The following is a 21,992-nucleotide window of genomic DNA, read 5'->3' on the forward strand; positions in this document are numbered from 1 at the left end:
CTCTAGTGGTTGGCCCATGCTCATGGTGACAGGCTGTGGCTGCCAGGCCAAAAGGCTGCAAGTGGAACTGTATGTAAAACAGTTCTGTTAAAGCTACGAGTAACTATTAAAAAAAACCACAACCATTCTGCACATTTATTTTTCAGATGTTTGAATGTAGCTTACTATCTTGCTTAAGCTGGAAACAAGAATCAAACAAGAAGCTCCTGTCTGCATGGGAGAAGAAGTGGAGAAGTAGGAAACAGACCCTTGCAGGTCTTTGGCTGAGTGGTTACTGATCCCTTACAGCATCCCTGTAGCAGAAGCATATTTGAGAACAGTATTGATGGCTTGTAGTTACAATGCAAGAAGCAACAGTAAAATTTTGGTTATTTTCAGGGCTTTTATTTCTTTGGTGGGAAATCATATGCAGTGACAATATTGGGTAATGGTGGTGGAAAATAGAAGCATTCAGAAGTTAAAAAATTCTGAAGTCTTCCTGGGCAGCTTGGTTTAGCAGTTTTATACATTTAATAGTACAATCATATTTCCCTCTGTCCTCCTTGGAGAGTAATTATTTACTATTTCTTATCCTCCTCACTGATTCTATGCATTTTTACAACACCTAATGAAATATATCTGTACCTCATAATGAATTAATCTCTCTTGGAATGATATCATTGCTATACTTTACTTAGTATACTTTATATACTTCAATTCTGGGTTCGGGAGAGACTGAGTATTTGTTTCTTCCAATATTATATCTGAGAGAAGAGAGATGATAACAGGGTAACGGTTACTGAAATGCCCTGCTAATTTCAGGCAGACAGTTTGAGGTATATCATGCCAGATTTACTTCATGTAAACCTGTATTTAGATAAAGCACATCCACTGTACTTGATACTGACCATAAGTCTTAAGCTGGATACCCAGAGAGTTAGAAAACGACTGTCTGATTTAGGCTGATGAACAAGTGATACTCAGAAATCAAAAATGGCTAAAAGAAAGACAGTCTGATCCTCTAGGGTGACATTTTAATTTCATTGGTCTTTTCGTCTTTCCCAGTCTGAACCCAGTGCTCTTCTCACGGATCATGCAACAAATGTCTCCTTCCACATCATGAGCTCTCGTTGTCCTTTATCTTTAATGTGAAGACTGTTAGAAAAAATACAGCATAAACCTGTCACGGTCTTTATGTCATTAATCTGGAGAAGGAGAAAAGTCATCCTGAGTTATATGTTGTGAGACAGAAAACAGAGAACTTCAGACATACAATGCTTTGTTTGTTGTTCCCTGTCATATAATCCTTGCTTAAAAACAACCTTTAAAGGATTCTTTCCCATGAGATAGAAGGCAGAAAGGGCAGCATGTAAAAGTGGCAGTGGTGATAATGAAGTAGATTCAGGGAGGCACACTTCAGGAGTCCAAAGGGATGAGTAGCAATGCAGAGAGGGCTAGTGGTAGAGGTGAAAGTGCATGAGCAAACTTCAGTTTGGTCATTGAGGATCTGGTGAAAGCACGAATGCTTGCATGTCTGAGGGAGATTTCTTGTGTTACTGGAAAGGTAACTGTACCATTCTTGTAGAGAAAGTCTCCAGGCTCATCAAATTGTGAGAAGCTGTAAGAGGTTCAGTAGCAGAACACCTGTAAATATCTCATGTTTGGATAATGAGCTGTACACAGTTGTCTTAATAAATTACCTTGGAATTAGTCAGAGCACATGATGTTAACAAATGCAGAAGAGAGAAGAAGACAATTATTGTGGAAGAAAAACCTCCTGATAACTAAAAACTGAAGAGTAGTTGTCAGATGCATTGAGATATAGAATTGTAAAATATTACTAAAGAAACAGGATGCAAACACAATTGCTTCCCTACCACTTTTCATTGTGTTTTTAGAATTTCCATGAATATGAAAGTCAGAAACTTCCCATAGATTTTTAATGTGATTTTGTTTGAGGCAGTAGATGCTGTGGATATGCATAATATTATTCAATGGGTGTTTCTTTTTATTCTAAGTACCTGCTCCATCATCTTACCAAGGGTGTTGTTTTGACAGTGGCTTGTCAGTGTTGCTCTACATCTGACACACCACGCCAAAATCTAGATTTAAGATGGAAAAGTACACACTGTGCTGAGTAATTGAAACACCAGCAATGAACCATTTATTTATCCACGCTGTATTATAACTCTTTTCATATAATGAACAATTGTTGTTTAGATGTATAGCATTCATACATTTTTTACAGGAATCATCAAGCTTGGATGCTTTTTGAAATATATTTTTATTCAGATACAAATAATTAGTCTTACCTAGCAAAATAGAATGGTTTGTAATATAATGAAAGACAGAATAGATACTTTGATAATCTCTCCTGGCCATAAACTCTACAACTGAGCAAATTAATTCTATGTATGTTTTCTAAGTAGAATTTCTACTCTTAATTTAGTTGGAGATCAAAGATCTCAGGGCCTAATTCCATCTATTACTGACCATCTTAACAATATTCTGTTATACTGCATTTTATGCCTCTTTTCTGTCTCATCATAAGAGAATAGGTATATTAATTGACTTTAGCATTCCAAATGCACTCACAAGAGTCTACACCAACAGAGGTGACCCACTGTTGCTGTCACCACTGTTGAAAAGCACCATCCACCACCTCACTGTGTTCACATCTACTGTTTGTATCCAAAAACGTTCAGCAAGCGTCAAATAATGCCAGTGAGTGCAATTTTTTCCTCATGAAGTAATTCAGTGAAACATTTTTGCTTCATGTGCACTTTCATGTCAGACACCATTTTGTCAGATTGCCCCTCTGCTTCCGTCACATGGCAACAAAAGGTAATTTTGTTGGGTATTGGTGAGGAGATTCAGCTTCTACTGCCATACCATCACCATATGTCTCTGACATTTAAGCCAACATAGTAAAATATGAGGCATTACTTTCAGAGTATTCCTCGTGCATACTCATACAATACAAAACAAGCAATATTAAAAAAAAAAACATTTTACTCATAGGGTGCGTGGGAACCGCTGAATCACAGCCTGAACCTCTGATTATCACCTAAGGAGAGCAACGAGTCAGCCCTGGGAGCACAAGTGAAGGCAATTCAGCTGTGCTGCTGGAAGGGGTGGAGCCTGGCTCCACCTACCCGAGACCCCATTTAAGAGCTGACTATCGGGGGGAAGGATCTCTTCTGGAGATCTCTCCTCTGGAGTTTTACAGTGAGCTCAGGATGTGGGTATGCATTTTATCTATTCTCTTTTGATATAATAACTTGCTTAGCTAAACTCTGTTGTATATTTCATAATTATAATGTATATTCATTGATTATACATAGGGTCATAGCATCTTTTGAGTTGGAATGGACACTTAAAGGTCATGTTGTCCAATGCACCTGCCATGAACAGGGCACCTACAGCTGAATCTAGTTGCTCAGAGCTCCATTGAGCCTGACCTTGAACTGTCATCCACCATCTCTCTGGGCAACCTGTTCCAGTGCCTTATCACCCTTATAGTAAAGACATCTTCCTTATGTCCAATCTAAATCTTCCCTCTTTTAGTTTGAAACCATTTCACCTTGTCCTGTTACAACAGATCCTGCTAAAGAGTATGTTGCCATTCTTTCTTATAGCCCCCATTTAGATACTGAAATTCTGCTATCAGGTCTCCCTGAAGCTTTCTCTTCTCCAGGCTGATCAGCTCCTGCTCTCTCAGCCTGTCCTCATAGGGGAGGTGTTTCATTCTTTGGATCATTTTTGTGGCTCTCCTCTGGATGCACTCCAGCAGGTCTGTGTCTCTTCTGTACTGAGGACTCCACATCTGGATGCAGTGCTCCAGGTGAGACCTCACCAGTGTAGAGCAGAGGGGCAGGAGCATCTACCTTGTTTGGCTGGCCACTTTTCTTTTGGTGCAGCCCAGGATACACTTGGCTTTCTGGGCTGCGAGAGCACGCTGCTGGCTCATGTTCAGCTGTCATCCACCAGTACCCCCAAGTTCCTTTCAGCAGGGCTGTGCTCTATCTTTACATCCCCCAGTTTGTATTGATAAGTGGGGCTTGCCTTGGAACAAGGTGCAAGACCTCTCACTTGGCTTTGTTGAACCTCATGAAATTCACCTGGGCAAACAACGGCTCAATATTTCTTTATGTTATTATCAGTCTTTGAACAATCTCACAGTAACACCATGAAATTTATTGTTTTATTTTTTGACTGTTAAGCATCTGGGACATGCAGCACTCTTGTTTTCTTCATAAGCTTTATAATGTTGAGGTTCCACATGTGTGAAGGGCATCCTTCTAGATGGTGCTGATTGTAAAAAAAAATAATAATAATAATAATAAAAATAAAAAATAATAAAAAAAATCCCGTCTAGCTCCTAATATTGACCTTTATATCCAGACATTCAAACTGGAATTGAACACTGACATGGACAGAATATAGGGAGCATATCTAAAATATCTGAAGTAACTAATATTAATAATACACTTTATATTATTTTAACTTAAATGTTGAATAGCATAATAAAAAATAAAAATAAATAAATAAATAATAAAATTTTAGCTTTTTTTTTCCATGAGTCTAATTGTTAGGGACTAAGTGAATGCTAATTCATGCTCTGTTATGAAAATTCTTCCTGGTAGATTTGACTTTGCCTTCCTCCCTTGCCCTCCCCCTCAACCAAAAAAAAAATTTCATAAGTGCTTTCACTATGCTATTTCCAAATAACCTCTTGTTATTTAAAGATTATTTGTAATGTGAGATGTGCATACATGTCACTGTATTACTGGACTGTGAAAGATACTACCTCTGTCTAACCAATTCCTCTTGCTTGTCTGTTCAGAATCTTGTGATATCTGCAACATCACCACAGAAACTTTTGCCACTTGTTTGGGTGTAGTAGAATTTCTTTTGCCTGTATTAACCAATATATTTTGCTTCTACCAAGTAATTGTATTTTCTGTTTATTTTCTTCCATAGTGTCAGAAGTTGAAGTGGTTTTGTTTTCTTCAAAACTATTTTGGCTGTACATATTTGTTGGCAGGATTAATGAAACTGTGAAAGAAATATGGGAATAATATTGTGAGAAACACTTGTCTGGACAGTATTTGGACTGTAAACAAATAAGAGAGGCCTTATTGTTTGATTCTAACAGACCATTATACTATGAGGTACTAACATTTTCTCAGAACAATGTACAGTACAACCAATAACAAACAGTGCAGCTGTGGGAAAAATTAATCAGAACTATGTTATGACGGATATTCATTACGTTTGCCACCAAGAAAAAATGCAGGTGCGTTTTCAGTAACCTTTGAAGAAACAAGTGTGTTCCAACCTTAAACTGAAACTCTCAAGGATGACTAGACTTTACGTTTCACAGCAACTTTTGGGAATGATCTGAATTATGGACTTAAATCAGTTTTCTACTGTCCCTGCTGTCTAGCACCTGCTCATTAAACAGAATTATTCTTTTCATTTAATTTTATTTATGAGAAAATAAGCTGGGTTTTCTCTGTAGCAGAGTTTATAACAATCTATTTCAAAATCCAACTGTACCTTGGATGGAAGAATGGTAGTTTGTATTTGTGTTATGTTGGTGATTAATGTATTCAACAGGCTGTGTGCACTCTGAGAAGAGCACTGTGTAAAAAAAAAAAAAAAAAAAAAAAAAAAAAAAAAAAAAAAAAAAATAATAGTACAATAGCTTCTTGTGTGATGCACTGGGACACTGTGTTTGTTTCTTGTTTCCATATATTGACTCCAAAATCTTTATTACTTACACAAGGCATCTCTTAGGATTCCATGGTGGTCAATAAAGAAGGAGAAGCTACTTCAGCACTATCATAAATTTAATTCCAAATTACACAACTGTCTAAATTCAGCATGATTGTTCCTGGATTTTCTAGTGCAATCTGACCAATGGAGTGATCATTCAAGGTTGCTGTAAGAAATTTTACATGATTATGTACATTATCAACTAAAAGAGAAAAGACAGAGCAAATATTAAGAGAAAAGCAAAACATTCTTGTATTCAAACCCCATCTTCATATTCTTCATTATTTTAAGGATTCTTTGATGCTGGACCTATATTTATTTATGGTTCTAGAATGTCTTGCAATAGTCCTGTGTGACCAGCCTAGAGTTTCTTTGTTTTTTAAGTATTGTTATTTTGGAGGAGAATAACAAATTGATCTTCTTTCTTTGTCAGAGACTTCCTCTAGATTTAATTTGCCCTTCAGTCAAAGATACAGTCTCATTAAGCTTGCTTGTGTGTGTGTACTGTGGTTTTCAAGTACGTACAGTGTTGGTGGTCTTCTAAGCCATTTGTCATAACTTCAAGTCTTTCTGCAGACAGATTTGTTTGGTTTAATGATCTTGTATGATCATTAAATATCACATCACATCACATATATAATCACATATATCAAGTGGTTTTCATGTTGTGGCTGATGGAAAAGATTGAACACCATTTGGCTAATGACACAGTGTCTGATGAGATCAGCCAGGATTTAGGAAAGACTGTTAGTGTTCCTGATTATACCACTGGTTAGGAGAAATGCCTGATTGCGTGAAGGACATGCATGACTGGGATTGTATCACATTATTCTTTTCTAAGGGGGTCCAGCATGTTTTCTCAAGTGTGCTAAAAAAATCTTTACTTTTCTTCCTTATTATATAGATGAAAACGTGTTAAAACTTGCTAAAGGGTTCTAGATTTTTTTAACCATGTTGGTTGTGCTTTGATCTGAAGCATTCAGAAGTTCCCTTTTTCTCCTCAACTGCTGAACTATCTTATCTCCCACTCAGTATGGGTTTCTCCCTATCAGATAGCCCCATGTCAGATAGTCTTTAGTTGTCATTTTCATTTCTCTTGAGTTTTTAATTCATTCATGCAGTCTTGGGTGTTCAATTATTTTGTGTTGGTAGGGTTTCACTTTGGAATACAAGGAGAGTTTGTATTTTTTGATAAACGTGGAGTAGCCTTCAAAACGAATCGAGTTCCTTTGCATTCTGGGGTAGAACTGCTCAGCAAACAGAGGGAAGAGCTGGATCCACATCAATTCCTTAGGCATATTTAAGGGGGTACGATATCTAATCCCTGTGTTGCTTTGGTGTGGTTTCTGATAACATAGATGCCTAGTTTGGATGACTTTAGCGGTGTGCTGAGCTCTTCTGACAATGTCTAGATGTAGATGTGTCTGTTTTCCACATGAGGAATTAGGGTAGGTTAGCCATGCCAGGACTGGAGCAGCCTGAGTGCACCTACAGAGAACTCTAGAGCCAGAAGGGCAAAGAGCCTGTGGATTAAGTCTACTACCACATCAAATACTGATTCATGGTTGAAAGATCACAGTTTTTAATTTAAATGTAAAATTCTGCTTATGTCCTTTTTCATTACAGCTCTAACCCCTGGCTTTTGTTTCTTGTGAGTGAGAAAAGTTTATGCTGGCATCAATTTCCCTGCTGAAACACAGCCATGTTATTCATTTCAGAAGTATAGAAGTCTCTGTATGTAATTAAGTGGGAAATCAAATAGAGAAAAAAATATACATATAAGTATTACAGGAAAATGTATACGGTGGTGGAAAGTAAGGAGTAATAGCTCTGAAAATGTCATTAAAGAAACCCAACACTGAATGTTTATAAAGGTGAAGGAATGATGAACACATAGTAGAGTAGTGCAGACAAAGGAAAAAATGTTGAAGAGATTATTTGGCTTATACTGACCTTGTCAATTGGGCTGTATTAACATTTTAGGTAAAAACAGTAAATAGCAGCTCTTGTTAAATTTCAGTAGTAGGTAAGTTAATCAAATTTATTGTTGTAACAATGTTCTCTCTGCTGTACAACTTTAGATTTAAATTATGAATGCTGCATTGAAGCTCTATAGCATTTGAACATGAAGAACAGTTGTGCTGGGAAAAACACCAAACTGATCTTCAGAATGATGTCCCCTTAAAACACTGGACTTGTGCTTCCACTAACTTTTGGATTTTTCACATTTCTTCTAATTTACAGATCCTTTGGGGCATCCTCAGGATGAGTCTTGGAGAGCCCTCAAATCCAGGCCAGTTTTACATATCAGAGTTGTCCACTTAGAACGAGAGAACCTGTGATTTTAAGGCATAACTGTGTTATAACAAGGTGACACTAAGTGGAAGAAAACTTTTGGAAATAAGAAAGAGACATGCAAGGACCAAGCAAATCAGTGCTAGAGGAAGAATGCATAGACTATGGTTATGCAAGGCCTAATGCCAGGAAATGAAATTAACAGTGTTAATTACAGCCTATCTGTGGTTATTGGTGAGTAAAAGTGATGTGTAACTCATGGCTTTCAAGATGAAATAGATGCCAGGACCTTATCCAGGTTCAGATAGTAACTGCACTCATTCGCAGAAGAAAAAGATTATTCAGTGAAAAGATGTAACTTGTGCTTGGGAAGACTTTATGCTAGTTTGCTGGAAAATAGGAGTATGTTGGAAAAGCGTGAACAAACACTTGGCCTCTTTCCATTTGTGCCCTCTATTGGGTACCACAAAGACAGGTAGGAATCATAGACTCATCTTATTTGTCTTTTCTTGTTAACTCTTCAGTTATCAGTCCATCAATGTATGGAGAAAAAACCCACAAAAGTGGAAAATCTCTCACCTGTATAAGAAAGTTATAAACTCATGGAATAAAATCGGTTAGGTAACTTACAGAAAACTTTTTGTTCTGTATCAGTGTAGAGATCGGTAAGAGTCCCATGATAAGGCATTTAGCTTCATCTATTGATAATAATAATAAAACAAAGTATTATTCTATGATTCTATGAAAATAATAATAAAATTCTAGTTGGATTTATAGACAATTACAATCATTTATTCCATTTTCTATATGACTTAAACGTTAGGACTAAGAGTACAGACACCTGAGCAGATCATTGGCATATAAAGCCAAATTGTTCTAATTTTTTTTTTTAAATTTGTAAAAGTATGATTCACTCTCTAACAGAAATTTGGGGTACTTTAGAAAGAATCAATTTACTGCTTGAGTCGTGCAGTTTTATCACTCATGTAAAATCTCAGTGAAAATGCTACTTTCAGCTACCAGCTTGCTCATTAGTACACAGGCACTATGGTGCATTTGCTCCAGGCCTATGCCTCTAGCTTCATTCTCTCTGTCTGTAGCCTCAATTATCCCTTAAATTACTTTGAAATCCCCATGGGGAATCTTCTTATCTGAAATGATGGTTAGTTTTTATTTATTGCTGCAAAGAGTAAAACAGAGGCTACAGAACGTGACTAAACACAAATTCCTAACCACACATCTCTAAAAGAGGTTCAGCAGCAATTATGGCCTATCTTTTGCCAACATCCTGTTTTCTTTACTTCATTTATCTAATACAAGTCTTTGAGGTCGGGAATAGTTTCAGCATTTATAATAGCCTTTAGACTCATTCAATCCCTGTGACATTTACTTGTTTGCCTTTTCTTTTGATACTGTCATCTACCTAGCACAACCTTACTTCACATGGTATAGTACCCTGGACTCTGCTGAAAGACACTTAGGACACTGTGTTTGGCATGCATGCTTTTTGTTTGTTATTGTTATTCTTTTGGAAACAGGAAAAAAAAAAAAAAAGATAATACAACATACACAGATCTGCGCTAAAAGTAATGCCTCCTATTTTATTATGTTAACCCACAGTATTGGAGGTAGATGTTGGTGTTATGGCAGTAGGGGTTGAACCTTCCCGCCAATATTCCATATTTTGTTGCAATGTAACAGGAATCAGCAGAAGGGAAATCTGACAGATTTTGCATGTGAAGCAATGGTATGCCACTGAATTACTCCACGAGGAAAAAATTGCCCCCACTGACATAGTTCAACACTTGCTGAGTGTTTATGGAGACCAAACAGTGAGATGGTGGGTGATGTGTTTCAGCAGTGGTGACAGCGACAGAGGGTCATCTCCACTGGTGCAGACTTTTATGAGTATGGCATGCAGGCTTTTGCTCATTGCTGGCAAAAATGCATAGTTATTAGTGGCAATTGTGTCAAAAATAGTGTTTTGTTGTTGAGAATTTACTCTGTGAAATACTATAATTGTGCTCTTTTCTCCATGGAAATAAATACGAGGCATTACTTTTGGAATAGCATATATGTATATTATGCATACAAAACAAGCGATGCACAAGCAATTGCTCACCACTCGGCAATGAATGTCTGACCAGTGTCCAAGCAGTGGCTGTCCCCTTGGCCTACTCCCCTCCATTTTTCTAGGTTTCTTTTGCATGATACCACATGGTATGGAATATCCCTTTGGCCACTTTAGGTTACCTCTCCTGATTTTACCTCTCCGGATTGTTGCACACTGAGTCTAATTCTAGTTCTGTTAGAATTCATTCTTCTTTAATCTGGGTGATTCTTACTCTAATACCATTATTAAGGCACATAAGAATCATAGTAGTGATGATATGCAGTATTATACAACTGCTCACTTCATACAATTCAAATTATTGGCTGTTGTCACCCAACATCAAATCCCCATTAGTTACATACCTAACTTTACCATCCTTCCGTGTTACCCACCACAAGCACCCAGGTCCTTGAACAAAAATGATCCTACAAATAGGCTTGATTTTCGCCTGAAGCAGGAATAACCCAGATTGTTTTCCCAGCATATTTCTTCATGTTCACAACAGGTACTTAATTTCCTCCTACAGAGCATACGAGGTATGATTGGGCAGGACTAGCTCACTCAGCTAAGATGCACATTTGCTAAGTGTATCCTAGTATTTGAATGTCCCAGCTCTGATTGCTCTCAGTGTGGTCTTTAGCAGTCCATTGTATTGTTCAGTTTTCCCAGCGGCTGGTTGGTACATGATAGAGGATGTTATATCCACACTCAGTGCCATGCTCTTTGTCCCAAGTGGTAATTTTAGAAATGATTATTAGTCTCATCAAGTATCTCCACATCTTGTATTATGAAGTTTTGTTAATAGCAGTGCACCATGATCCTGGCTATGTGTATAGCAAATTTTTGCACAGCAACAGAGTTGTTGCTACCATTAATTATTCTGTGTGATGGTGTGTGTGTGTGTTTGTTTTAATTAAAACAGTGAAAGTGCCACTTGTTCTGTTGATTATTGGAGTGATCATTTCATTGTGCCATCTGCAGATAAAACTTCCTCCTGTCTAGCTACTTTAGAAGCCAGAATTTTATTACAAAACAGACGTAATGTGTATACCTACATTGCAATTATAATGAAGAAGTTAAAGTTATGATTGGTTTAATTGTGTTTTAGCTTCAGTATTGCTCATTTTCCTATAGTGAGTAAAGACAGAAAGTTAGAAATGTGTTAGTTAGAATGTGACATTTGAAAATGCAGAGGCATTTAGAAGGAGAAAATTTTGCTGACAACCTATGTAATATGTGATTAAAGCAACTGGAGAATGGAAATGAAATGACAGACTTACGTGAACAGGAAATTAAGAATATGGTTTCACTTTACCAGAGAAGGCCCTATTTTAAGGGAGAGGTTTTGACCATGTGGTATTACTGTGGCAATACACCAGCTGATAACAAAGCAAACAGTTAGTGTTCAAGTATTCAATATATATGACTTGATTCTGTTATTGGTCTTTCATAGTTTTATTGTTCCAAGAAAAATAATTGTATATACACAAAAACAGAAAATAAGTTGTGAAAAAAAAGTTTATTTTCTCTTTTGCATTTCATACATATGTAGAAGATCTGTGTTTTAATAAAAATATAAAATATGACAATGCTAATCATTATTGTATCACCAGAATGATATAAATACGTCTACATTGAATTGGTTTAACAAAAAGCACTTTTACTTGACTTTTTTGAGGTCGTATATCTTTGGATTGAAATGTAACAGCTTTATAAATATTGACTGACTTTGCTTGTTGTAACAGACAGCATTTTTCTGTAGGAGTTCACATCTCTCTTCACATATATATGCTGAATATTGTAATGTTCTTTTATTCCAGCTTTTGCAAGCAAGACAAGTTGCCAATTACATTCCAGTCCTGTGTGATCACCAAGGAGTGCCAGGTGTCAGAGTGGTCAGAATGGACCCCCTGCTCTAAAACCTGCTTTGACATGACAACCCCTAAAGGGAATCGTACAAGATCACGGACCATTAAGCAGCTCCCTATTGGCAGTGAAAGTGAATGCCCGCAATTAGAAGAAACAGAGCAGTGCATTACCCAAGGAGATGGTGTAGCACCATGCATTACGTAAGTTGGTTCATTTCAGTTCAGTTCTCCCTATAATAAAATGAAAAATTTCAATTAAGCATACATGGCCAGTAACATCAACCAAATCATTACTAAAGTAATACTGAAATAATAGGTTTGATTTTTATATCCTTTGCAAATTCAGTTCTTTCCTTAAAAGCCTGAAGTCTGTAAGTAGCAGCTATTATAGTGAAATCACTCCTTTCTCTAAATACAGGAACAAAACCCCCAAATACTTATTTTTTCCATTAGTGTTCACTTTTAAAAGACAATATGTTTGTGTTCACATGGCAGAGTTAAGATCATAATAAAGCAATTGTATTAATTTGTCAGTAATTTTCCTACATAGCAGTTTTGCCAGTATTTTCTGAAGCATTCTGTTGGAAGAAGTACTGAACATAAGAAAAAGCTGAGAAATATCTCTTTAGCTGCCAGACTTTTTAATGAGACTCTTTAGAGCCCAATAAAATAAAAGCTGGGCCCCAAGTGGAAAGTGGGAGAGCCTAACATTAACAGTAAATAAATAAACCTGTTCAGTGCTTAGGAGAAATGACAGCAAGCACCTTACATTCAAGAGATTGCTGTAATACTTATCAAGACTACTATCAATGTTCCAACTGTGCTTTTCCTTTACAAGACTAGCAGGAGGGGCTGGAGAAATGTCATTTGATGTTAAACCATTTTGCATCTCCATCTTTGACTGTGGTGCATATTTTTCATTTAAGAGTCGAAATGTCATATTTACACTTTTCCAAGCCACAGTAGGAAGCAGTTTGCTTGATTTAGCCTTAAAGTGATTGTTGGATAGAGAATTCTGTGGCATTTCTTGTGGTTCGTAATCCTGACTGGGATTTTAGCTCCAAGTCACAGAACTTCTTTCCTGTGCATTCACTGATTAGAAAGCTCACAGCTTCTCATCATTCATCAGTACCCAGCAAGGATGCTTTAGCACTGCAGAGAAACTATCTTCTTGACAGTGAGAAAGGAACTTACTGAAATGGTACCTGAGATAATAAAAACATATTGTTATTCTTTTACCTTGATATTCAAGAGAAACTTCTGTGTCTCTTATCAAAGATAGACTCGAGGCTTCTGCTTTTGTTTTTTTGTAGGTTGTGTTTTTATTTCTACCTCTTGTTTTCTGGTTCTTATGTTTCTCAGCATGCACATTTATTTGATATTTTGGTTTGTTTTGTATAGACTCTCTAGTTCTAAATGATTACTAAGAGTCATTGTCAGTACAGTTAGCTTAGCTGAACATACTCTCATATTTTTCTGCATATGAAGTTTTTCTTCCCTCCAAGAAAATATTTGTATGTTCAGTATGTTTCAGAAATTGGACAGGACGGATCTCTCAGAGCAGTAATGATTTCAGAAATCAAATAACAGCGGAAATGCTTCCACCCATTTAAAATATCAATCTTAATGCACCTCTTTGTATGAGAAACTGAGTCTCAGCCTTTTAGGAAACAGATAAAGATATAAAGGTGTTTTGGCCTGTGTAACAGTGATGTGTAAAAGAGCATCATGATTTTTGAAAACCTAATTCATTCAATTTCATCCAGGTATGGCTGGCGGACCACAGAGTGGACAGAATGCCGCGTTGATCCTCTGCTCAATCAACAGGATAAAAGGCGAGGAAATCAAACAGCATTGTGTGGAGGTGGCATTCAAACCCGGGAAATGTACTGCGTGCAAGCTAATGAAAATCTCCTCTCCTATTTAAATACCCTCAAGGAAAAAGAAGGTAAATTTAATTTACTTGCAATTCAATTAGTATGAAATCAGAGTACTTCAGCGTTCCTTTACTCCTGGACAGCCACTGTCTTCTACCACGATTACCTTGTTACATCGCAGGTTTCAGAAATCCAAGCTTAAAAAAAAAAAAAAAAAAAAAAAAAAAAAAAAAAAAACTAGTTTGGGTGAAAATATTTAATTGCAGGATAAGAGATTTCTTTATGTAGCAAATATTGGTTCCTAGCTGTGAATTACTGTTCCTTAATATGTACTGAAAAACATTGTCTTATGAAGATATCTCTCGCTTAGAAAACAAGTGAGAATGAAGGTCAGAAATATTAGATTTGTTCCTTCGCCTACAGCAGTTCTCTTGTGTGTTCTTGAGCTACATGATGAACCTGTGAGGACTGAGATGCAGACATAATATCCCAATTCTGGAATGCAAACTCAATGTAGAAATGTGTGAAAATGTGACTACATTTCATTTTCAGGGACTTCACTTTTCTTTTCTTGATTTGGTCAGGTTTTTAAGACACTTTGAAGACTTAAGGCCAAAATATTTTTTTTGTTTGTTTGTTTTTTCCCAAACTGAACTAGAGATTACTCTTTGTCACTGTCACTGCCTGTAGGGCTTAATAGGAAAATAGAGAGTAGCTTAGGAGATATATTCTGTAGTTAGCTTAGCAGTGTATTTACTGAGGAAAAAAACTCAAATTTTTTTGTTATTTTTGAATGATAATGCAACACTATAAATTTAGGTATGTCAGTGACTTAAGCTAATTGCATTTAGCTTTTAATTAAATGTTATCTATCCTCTTTTGTAGCTGTTTTGTAAAAACATACAAGAGCATTAAAATAGATAAATAAATACAGCCACATACTCCAGGAAAAGGGATATCCTTGTAAGAGCCATGTGTAATGCAGCACCTGGCGCTGAGCTAGCAGCAGGGTAGCGAGGTTTCTGCTCTTAAAGGCACAGTTTGTGGGGAGTGCTAGTGCCTAAATCTCTTTCAGCTTGAGTACTTGGACTAGCAGAGTGTGACTTGTATGCACAATGGGTTTCACATCTATATTTATTAAAGAAGGTGTTTTCAAGCTGCTTCATCTAATGCAAATCAAAATGCCCTGGGGCTTTTAGTAAATCGCCTCTGTGGAACAAAGTTTTGACGCTCCTGCCAAAGACTAAAGAAGTAAGAACTCTCAGCTAAACAGAAGTAACAATGAAATCCGTGGCAGCTTACTGTTCAGTATGGTGATTAGGATTTGGGTAGGCTGTGAAGTCTCGCTGGCTTAGGCGGGTGTGAAATCGGCCCTTATCAGAGTGTGACAGGAAGGCGCAGAGCCCATCCAGAGGTAATCTCTGCAGGTCCCAGAAAGCTGATTAAAATGTAGCTAGTCTGTGGATGCATAAACATGAGAACAGTTTTGCAAGAGCTCAAACTCAGGGTGAAGCAAATCTTTACTTACAAAGCAGCTCTGGGATGCTTCCATGCGTGGAAGCAGGTTTAAATGGGTGCTGTTTCTCCATTCTTCCTTTCTGCTCCCCTCACACCATGGATTCAAGAAGGCCAGAGCTCCAGTGCTCTGCAAAACAAGCAAATCAGTGTATACTACTTGAAAACTAGGGGTAGTTTAAGGACGGGGCAAAACTAACTATCAGTGTTAGTTTTGGGGAAACGCCTTCATTTCAGAGCAGTTTGCTATTGCTAATAGTTAATACTATCTCAGTCAGGGATCTTTGAAGACATCCATTCTTGCATACTCATGGTGGCGTTTCCCTGTTATTTCAGAAAGTCAGTCACAGAGCAAGTCGAAGGCTAGTGCTGCACCTCTGCTATCCATCACTTTTGAAATAACAGGTAGGTAAATGAAGGCCTCTGACCTGGCCTTTCAGTCAGAAGTGTGCCAAGGAAGCACTGTCCCTTCTGGGGAAACTATGTTGGCTGTATGTATATAATTGACATGTTTATGTAGCTCTAAAGGAGTTTAATGAATTTGTGAATTATCATAAAATTTAAGAACAGTTTGAAAATGTCAGGCCTGGACTTAAGGAAATGAAGTTCATTAGCCAGCTAGGAAGCTCAAACAATTCCATGTGCTCACTCCTGAAGAGTTTCATTGAGTAACTGACATCCCTCCAGTCTGAGTGCTGGGAATTACTTCATTGCCATTTCCTGACATTTTGTGGCTTTAAAACACCAAACTAGGGTTCCAGTAAGCATTTTAACTTATAATACTTACCTGAACTAGTATTCCCCAGAGCATTCCAATTTGTATTGTCTCCTATCAGAATTTATAAATGTCGACTTGATGAAGAAGGAGTGCAGGATGCAGTGATTAGCTGACAGTCAAGATTCCTGGAGGCCGGTGTCATTCTGCCATCTACTTTAATTTCTCCATCTCTTCACCTGTCCACTTAACTGGCTTAGTCAGGAAGTTTTTCTTAGAATAAGCCTGTGAGATAGGCTGTGTCATCTTTTTCCAAGTGCCATTAAAACTCATGGTGTAGAAAGAGGGTGGGAAGAGAGTTACTTTATGGGCACAAATTTATTCTACATCTACAAGCACTCGCTCCTTGTCCTGTTAAACACAAAGGAACTGCTTACATACATACAGTTGAATGGTTGTTAAAAGAATCAGGTCCTGAATTACTTGTCGTTTGATCACAACATTTAACGTTACTGAAAAACGTGCGAGGGACATGTACTACCTTGTTGCTGTTCATGATGTGCCCTGAGCTTGGATTTTTCTTGTGTTTCTTGGAGTGAGAGCACTTTCGCTGGAGAAGCTTCCTTCCATTGATTGCTGTGAAAGCAAGTAACCAGGAAGGAATATGAAATTGTGTCAACTTCTGCAGATGAAAGCCTTTTTAATAACTTGAAAATTATCCTAGTATTGAATTCATTTGTTTTAAAAGAAACACATAACAGACCTCGAGTTAGACTTTCAAACATCAATGGTGTTCTTGAAACCAGCATTTATAAAGTATTTTAGCATTTTGAGTGATTTATTGATACCACTTACAAGTCTCCAAAGGATTTGTTATTTACACTACACACTAATGAATGATGGAAAAGGCAGATATTTTCAGTATGTGTTTTGATGAGTAGTTTACTTAAAGCTCTTTGCTGATAGAATTTTTACTGGACAAAAATCTTCAAAAAGTTGAAATGATATTCCTGTTGCTTAAGTCGATCTCTAAAGCCAAGCACTGTCAAAGTTCCTTCAATTTTGGATTTTCATGTCCATCTCATGTTGGCTTGAATCCACCATGGCTTTGACAATGAATTATTACAGTAGCATGGTAGCACCTTCTCTTTGCAGACTCTTAGAAAATCTGGCTGAGATATGGAATGCCTGTGATATGAAAATATGCTTTTTTAAGCTTCCAAATCTTAAAGATCTTTGTTACTTTTCTGAGTGCCATACAATTAACTAGTGTGACGATGAGTGCTTTATCCTGATGCAGGCTGGAGATGAAGCAAGGCATTATTATGAATGCTTTCCTTGTTCTCTGAGGCAAGACTGTCTCATGGGTGTAATTGACTCTTAATTTCAACTGTCTCACTTGGACAATTTCCTGATTAAATCAAGTTTAAAAGTATGGTTAACATTTACTGTTTTGCTTTTTTCTTTTTTTATTAGAATCTATTCAATATAATTCAAATTGCTGCCAAATTAAGTTTATTTAATTCCATGTTCTACAGTAGATATGCATGTTGTATTGATTATTATACATTTTAAGTGTGCATGTCAAATTTATTGTAAAATTCAATTTTCTATCATAATATTTAGTTCCAACAGAGTGCTGTAAAAGTGCTGGAATAATATTTTGCTGTTATTTTGTGTTAAGAGATTGGTAAGCTGGAGGCGGTAATCTTTAATGACCACTTGCCATCTTCATGCCCTCATTACTCAGTGAAAAAGAAAGTAAAACTGTGCTAAAGGAGGCAAAACAGGAAACGAGATTAGAGAGGCTAATATTTTTCATTCTCTTTTCCCCTTAAAAAGTTTGAATTTAGTGCTTTTTCTTTAAAATGAAAGATCATCTGCTTTGAAAGTCTGAATGGAAAGGGGGGCACATCTATAAATACTTAAGCAACTTGATGTTTAATTTAAAATTTAATTTATTGTTATTGATATCTTTTTTTCTGAATGATGTTTTGTCATCCTTTTTTCATTCAAGTAGAAAGTTATTTTACAATATATTTTGTCACATAAGTCTTTCCACCAAGAGAGAATATTTGTAGGGGTGATAGAAAATTAATGAGACAACTTATGTGTGGAGAAGTCCAGAGGGAGTAGGATGAGACTTTAAGAACTGCAAGTTTGTTTAGCTGGACAAAGAGGATGAACATGACAAACTTCACTTTGCATTCTAGCAAATATTCTCTGCTTAATCTAATATTTTGCCAAGTTTTTTATTTGGAAAAGGTTTAATATGTTGCTCATAATGAAGTGGTAAACTCTGAATTCAGTGATTTCATCTGGCACCTAACAGATATGTCTGAACGTTTGTATAAAACAGGAATTGAAAAGAGTGAGGCCTGTAAAGTTTGGAAGAAACCGGATGGCTGGATCTATCACAAAGCATTACACATCATTAAAAAACAGAATAAACTGCCTTCACAGACATCTTTATGAATTAATAATGCTGTAATGAAAAGTCAGTTATCTTGGGCAAAGTTTTGATAATTATATCTCTATATATTATATGCAATCTTATGAACTGGAAATGCTATTGCACAAATCTTATTGTTGAGTGTGCACTTGAAGGTCAATGGAGTAAAAGAAAAACAAAATTCTGTCACTATTTTGATTATGTTTCAGGTTTTAGCTTATAAATAACCTTCCAATTATTCATGAACCACACTTTTGAAATTATAGTATCGTATAAGAGAAAAGGGACTTATACAGCTTTTTGTTCAGTTAGCGCAGTGAAAACATAACTCAGTGAGACAGCAGGACATCAGTTTATGCAGACAGCAATGTGAACAGCCATTGTTACCACATAATCCATTTAATGAAAGTCTAAGTCCAAGATGGTGCTGCAATATCTACTGTCTTCGTCATCCCGCTTAATTGGATTTGACTCTGGTCATGTCTCTGCATGTTGTTGACTGAATTCTGTCTCCTTTTTTTTCAATACAGGCATTTTACTTCATGTCACTTCCTCAGATGAGAATGATGAGCTAGCAGTCTTTCTGAATGAAGGATGCTTTTGCCATTTTAGAGCTGGGCATCATGACTGGCAGCATATGAGAAATATGTTGATGATTTTTTATTTTTTTTTTATTTTTTTTTTTGACAGCCTCGAGGCCAGTGGACCGTAGACTGTGTACAGGACCTCTTCCCAGCACCTCACAGCTGTGCCATATCCCCTGTCCTACAGAGTGTGAGACCTCAGCATGGTCAGCCTGGGGGCCATGCACCTATGAAAACTGTGATGATCCTCAGGCCAAGAAGGGTATGTAAATATTCAGTGGAACCTTTAATGGCAAATATTTCATATTCCTAGAACATTTCTGTCTGTGCAGTCACCCTAATGTGTATAGTACATCCAGTGCCTCTCAGCATCAAAAAAAGTCATCAAATTGCATGTATTTTGCACTATTTCTCCAGGAAAGCTTGCAGAAATAATAACTAGGCTCTCAAGGACAATTTGGGTTGTTACAATTCAATTCCAGTTTTAAACTTTTTTCTCAAACAAAAAGTGTATAATTTGAATATGTGTGCAAAGCACAGTTCTGGCACTGTCTCAGAAGGAGGGTAGAAGCAGACTGAGGTAGATAGTGTTGAAGTCAGTAAAAGATTTTACAGTTCAGTGACAATTTAAGAATTCACTGATAGACTATGAAGCATGCACTGATAAAGAGATGGGATCATTCACTGTTGTTAAGAAACACTTTGTTTTTTTTGCTTTTTTTTTCTGATAACAGTACATCTGTGCTGGTTTCTGCTTTCACATATATTTTACAGTTCATTCCTGTGCAGAACATATTGTAGTAGAGTAACATTAAAATACGAAGGCAAGAATGCAGTGACAAGGAACACATTTAAAAAGTCTTTGGGGTTTTTGGTCATAAATTAGAAAAACTGGCCAACTCGTTGCAGTACGATTATCTGATACAAGCTGAGAATCCAGATTTAGTTCCTTGACTGAAAATGATCATAAGATAGGGCCATTCTGTATGTCCACCTGAAGGAGTAAGTGCAATTACTATGCTAACTTGGATTCTATTTCTTGGTATGCTGCTAGTTACATATCAATCTGTATAGCAAACACAAGTTTTATGATGCTGTCACACAATATGTAATGTGATCCAATCTTGATAAACTGAAAAGGAAAAAGCAGTTCAGTGTGTAAACCCATTGGATTGAGTCTCTTCTGAGTACAGTAGACAAGTAACATGTTAATTTTAAACCCTACCTAATTGAAATATATTAGAATGTACTTTACACAAAACCATGACACAGGGTCATTTTACCTTATCTTTGCTTAAGATGATCAATAAATATGAAAAAGTTCAACAAGATCTTTCTGCTATGAAATGACATTCTGTACTAGGCATTTTTCAATATCCTAATTTATCTGTTTTACTGTAATTTATTGTATTCATTCCTTGTTTGATACGGCTGTTTTATAGCAATGATACAGTTATCATCAGCAAGCTGTAAAATTTTCAAGCATGTAATAACATAAAGTCAGCTTTTTATGTTATACTTTCATGTTATATATGTAAACTTTCTGTGTGATTCCAGTTCTTCAAAAATGATATAGAAGTTGTACAGGCCCTCTCAGTCTTAGAAGTTAAGTTCTCTACATATTTCAGTAATGGTTCTTTACTGCATGTCACTTGCCTTCTTTGTTGTAGCAGACACTGGAGTGCTTCTTTGGGAATATCACTTTTTTGGTGGCAAGCTCAGTAGACCTTTAAGATTTAATTTTATCAAATTCTTCAGATTAGAGAAAACAAAGATGCATACCAATGTATTATTAAAATATTATTTGTTATAATCTGTTAACAGGCACATCTCCAAACAGAGAAATCAACTCTTCCACTTAATGTGTTAAAACTCTCTCCTGTTTACTTCGTCTCTTAGTAGAAATAAAGGAGTTATACATAGCACTTCATAACAATATTTGAGTATTGTTAACCTGCCTGAATATTGAGACAAAAAAGGAACCTATGAAAAGGTGTGGAAAGCTGCCAATGTTAAATTAATCTGATCACATACATATCAGAAACTGTAGAAAATTATTACATGAGAAATTATTTGCTGAATCTGTTCAGTCTGATTAGCATATTCTGGCTAAACGATGGCTTTCTCAACATGCTGTCCTGAAAGACTGATATCAGACTGACACGTGTCACACTGCATAATGGCTTATCAATTTTTCCTATTCAAAATGGGTTCATACAGTCTGAAGAAAATTCTGTAAATGAATGGAAGGGAATATTTTTATGTTAATTACCAACAAAATAGGAATTTATAGGACCTCATCCTTTTCTCCTTTTCTTTCTACAGTTTATTTATACTGGCAAGTTAGACTTTTGTTTGTTTGTAAGCTGATTTCATTTGATATTCTATTTCTATTTGAAAATTCTTAAGAAGATAACAAGCACCATCTTTGAGAAATGGCAAGCCAGAACCTAGTGAAGATTTGTTAAATGAGATGGATCCAGCAAGAGTGAATCACAGAAAACAAATGCTGTCTTCTCAAAAATGTATACAACCAGGACAAACAAGAGTTGAAGGCAAAACTTACTGAATCAGTTCAAAACTTTTAAAGAACTTGTTAAGCTTTACTTCTTTCTGTAATGAGTTCTTCTACCAAATTATCTAAAAGGTTGTGTTGCATTGAGCATCTAGGTGGTTTTTTTTTTTTTGTTTATTTTTGCACAGATAAACATAACAGTTCTCTCTCTCTCTCTCTCTCTTGAGAGAGAGAGAGAGAGAGAGAGAGAGAGAGAGAGAGAGAGAGAGAGAGAGAGAGAGAGAGAGAGAGAGAGAGA

The 21,992-nt window shown here is 36.5% G+C and overlaps 1 protein-coding gene across 5 annotated transcripts in view; it reads left to right on the forward strand.

The window, feature by feature from the left end:
• THSD7A (thrombospondin type 1 domain containing 7A) overlaps positions 1-21,992 on the forward strand; it is a 254,779-nt gene that overhangs the window by 139,431 nt on the left and 93,356 nt on the right. For 4 of the 5 annotated variants that reach the window (XM_042817387.1, XM_042817391.1, XM_042817389.1 and 1 more), the window contains exons 5-8: positions 11,989-12,237; positions 13,803-13,984; positions 15,765-15,833; positions 19,286-19,441. In XM_042817387.1, coding sequence (XP_042673321.1) covers positions 11,989-12,237; positions 13,803-13,984; positions 15,765-15,833; positions 19,286-19,441 — 656 coding nt within the window. The remainder of the gene's footprint in view (positions 1-11,988; positions 12,238-13,802; positions 13,985-15,764; positions 15,834-19,285; positions 19,442-21,992) is intronic. The other variant, XM_042817390.1, reaches the window with a different exon arrangement.

This window comes from Centrocercus urophasianus, unplaced genomic scaffold (genome assembly GCF_019232065.1).
Source record: "Centrocercus urophasianus isolate 14NV4802_14NV808 unplaced genomic scaffold, USGS_Curo_1.0 seq_16, whole genome shotgun sequence".
Classification (NCBI taxonomy): Eukaryota; Metazoa; Chordata; class Aves; order Galliformes; family Phasianidae; genus Centrocercus; species Centrocercus urophasianus.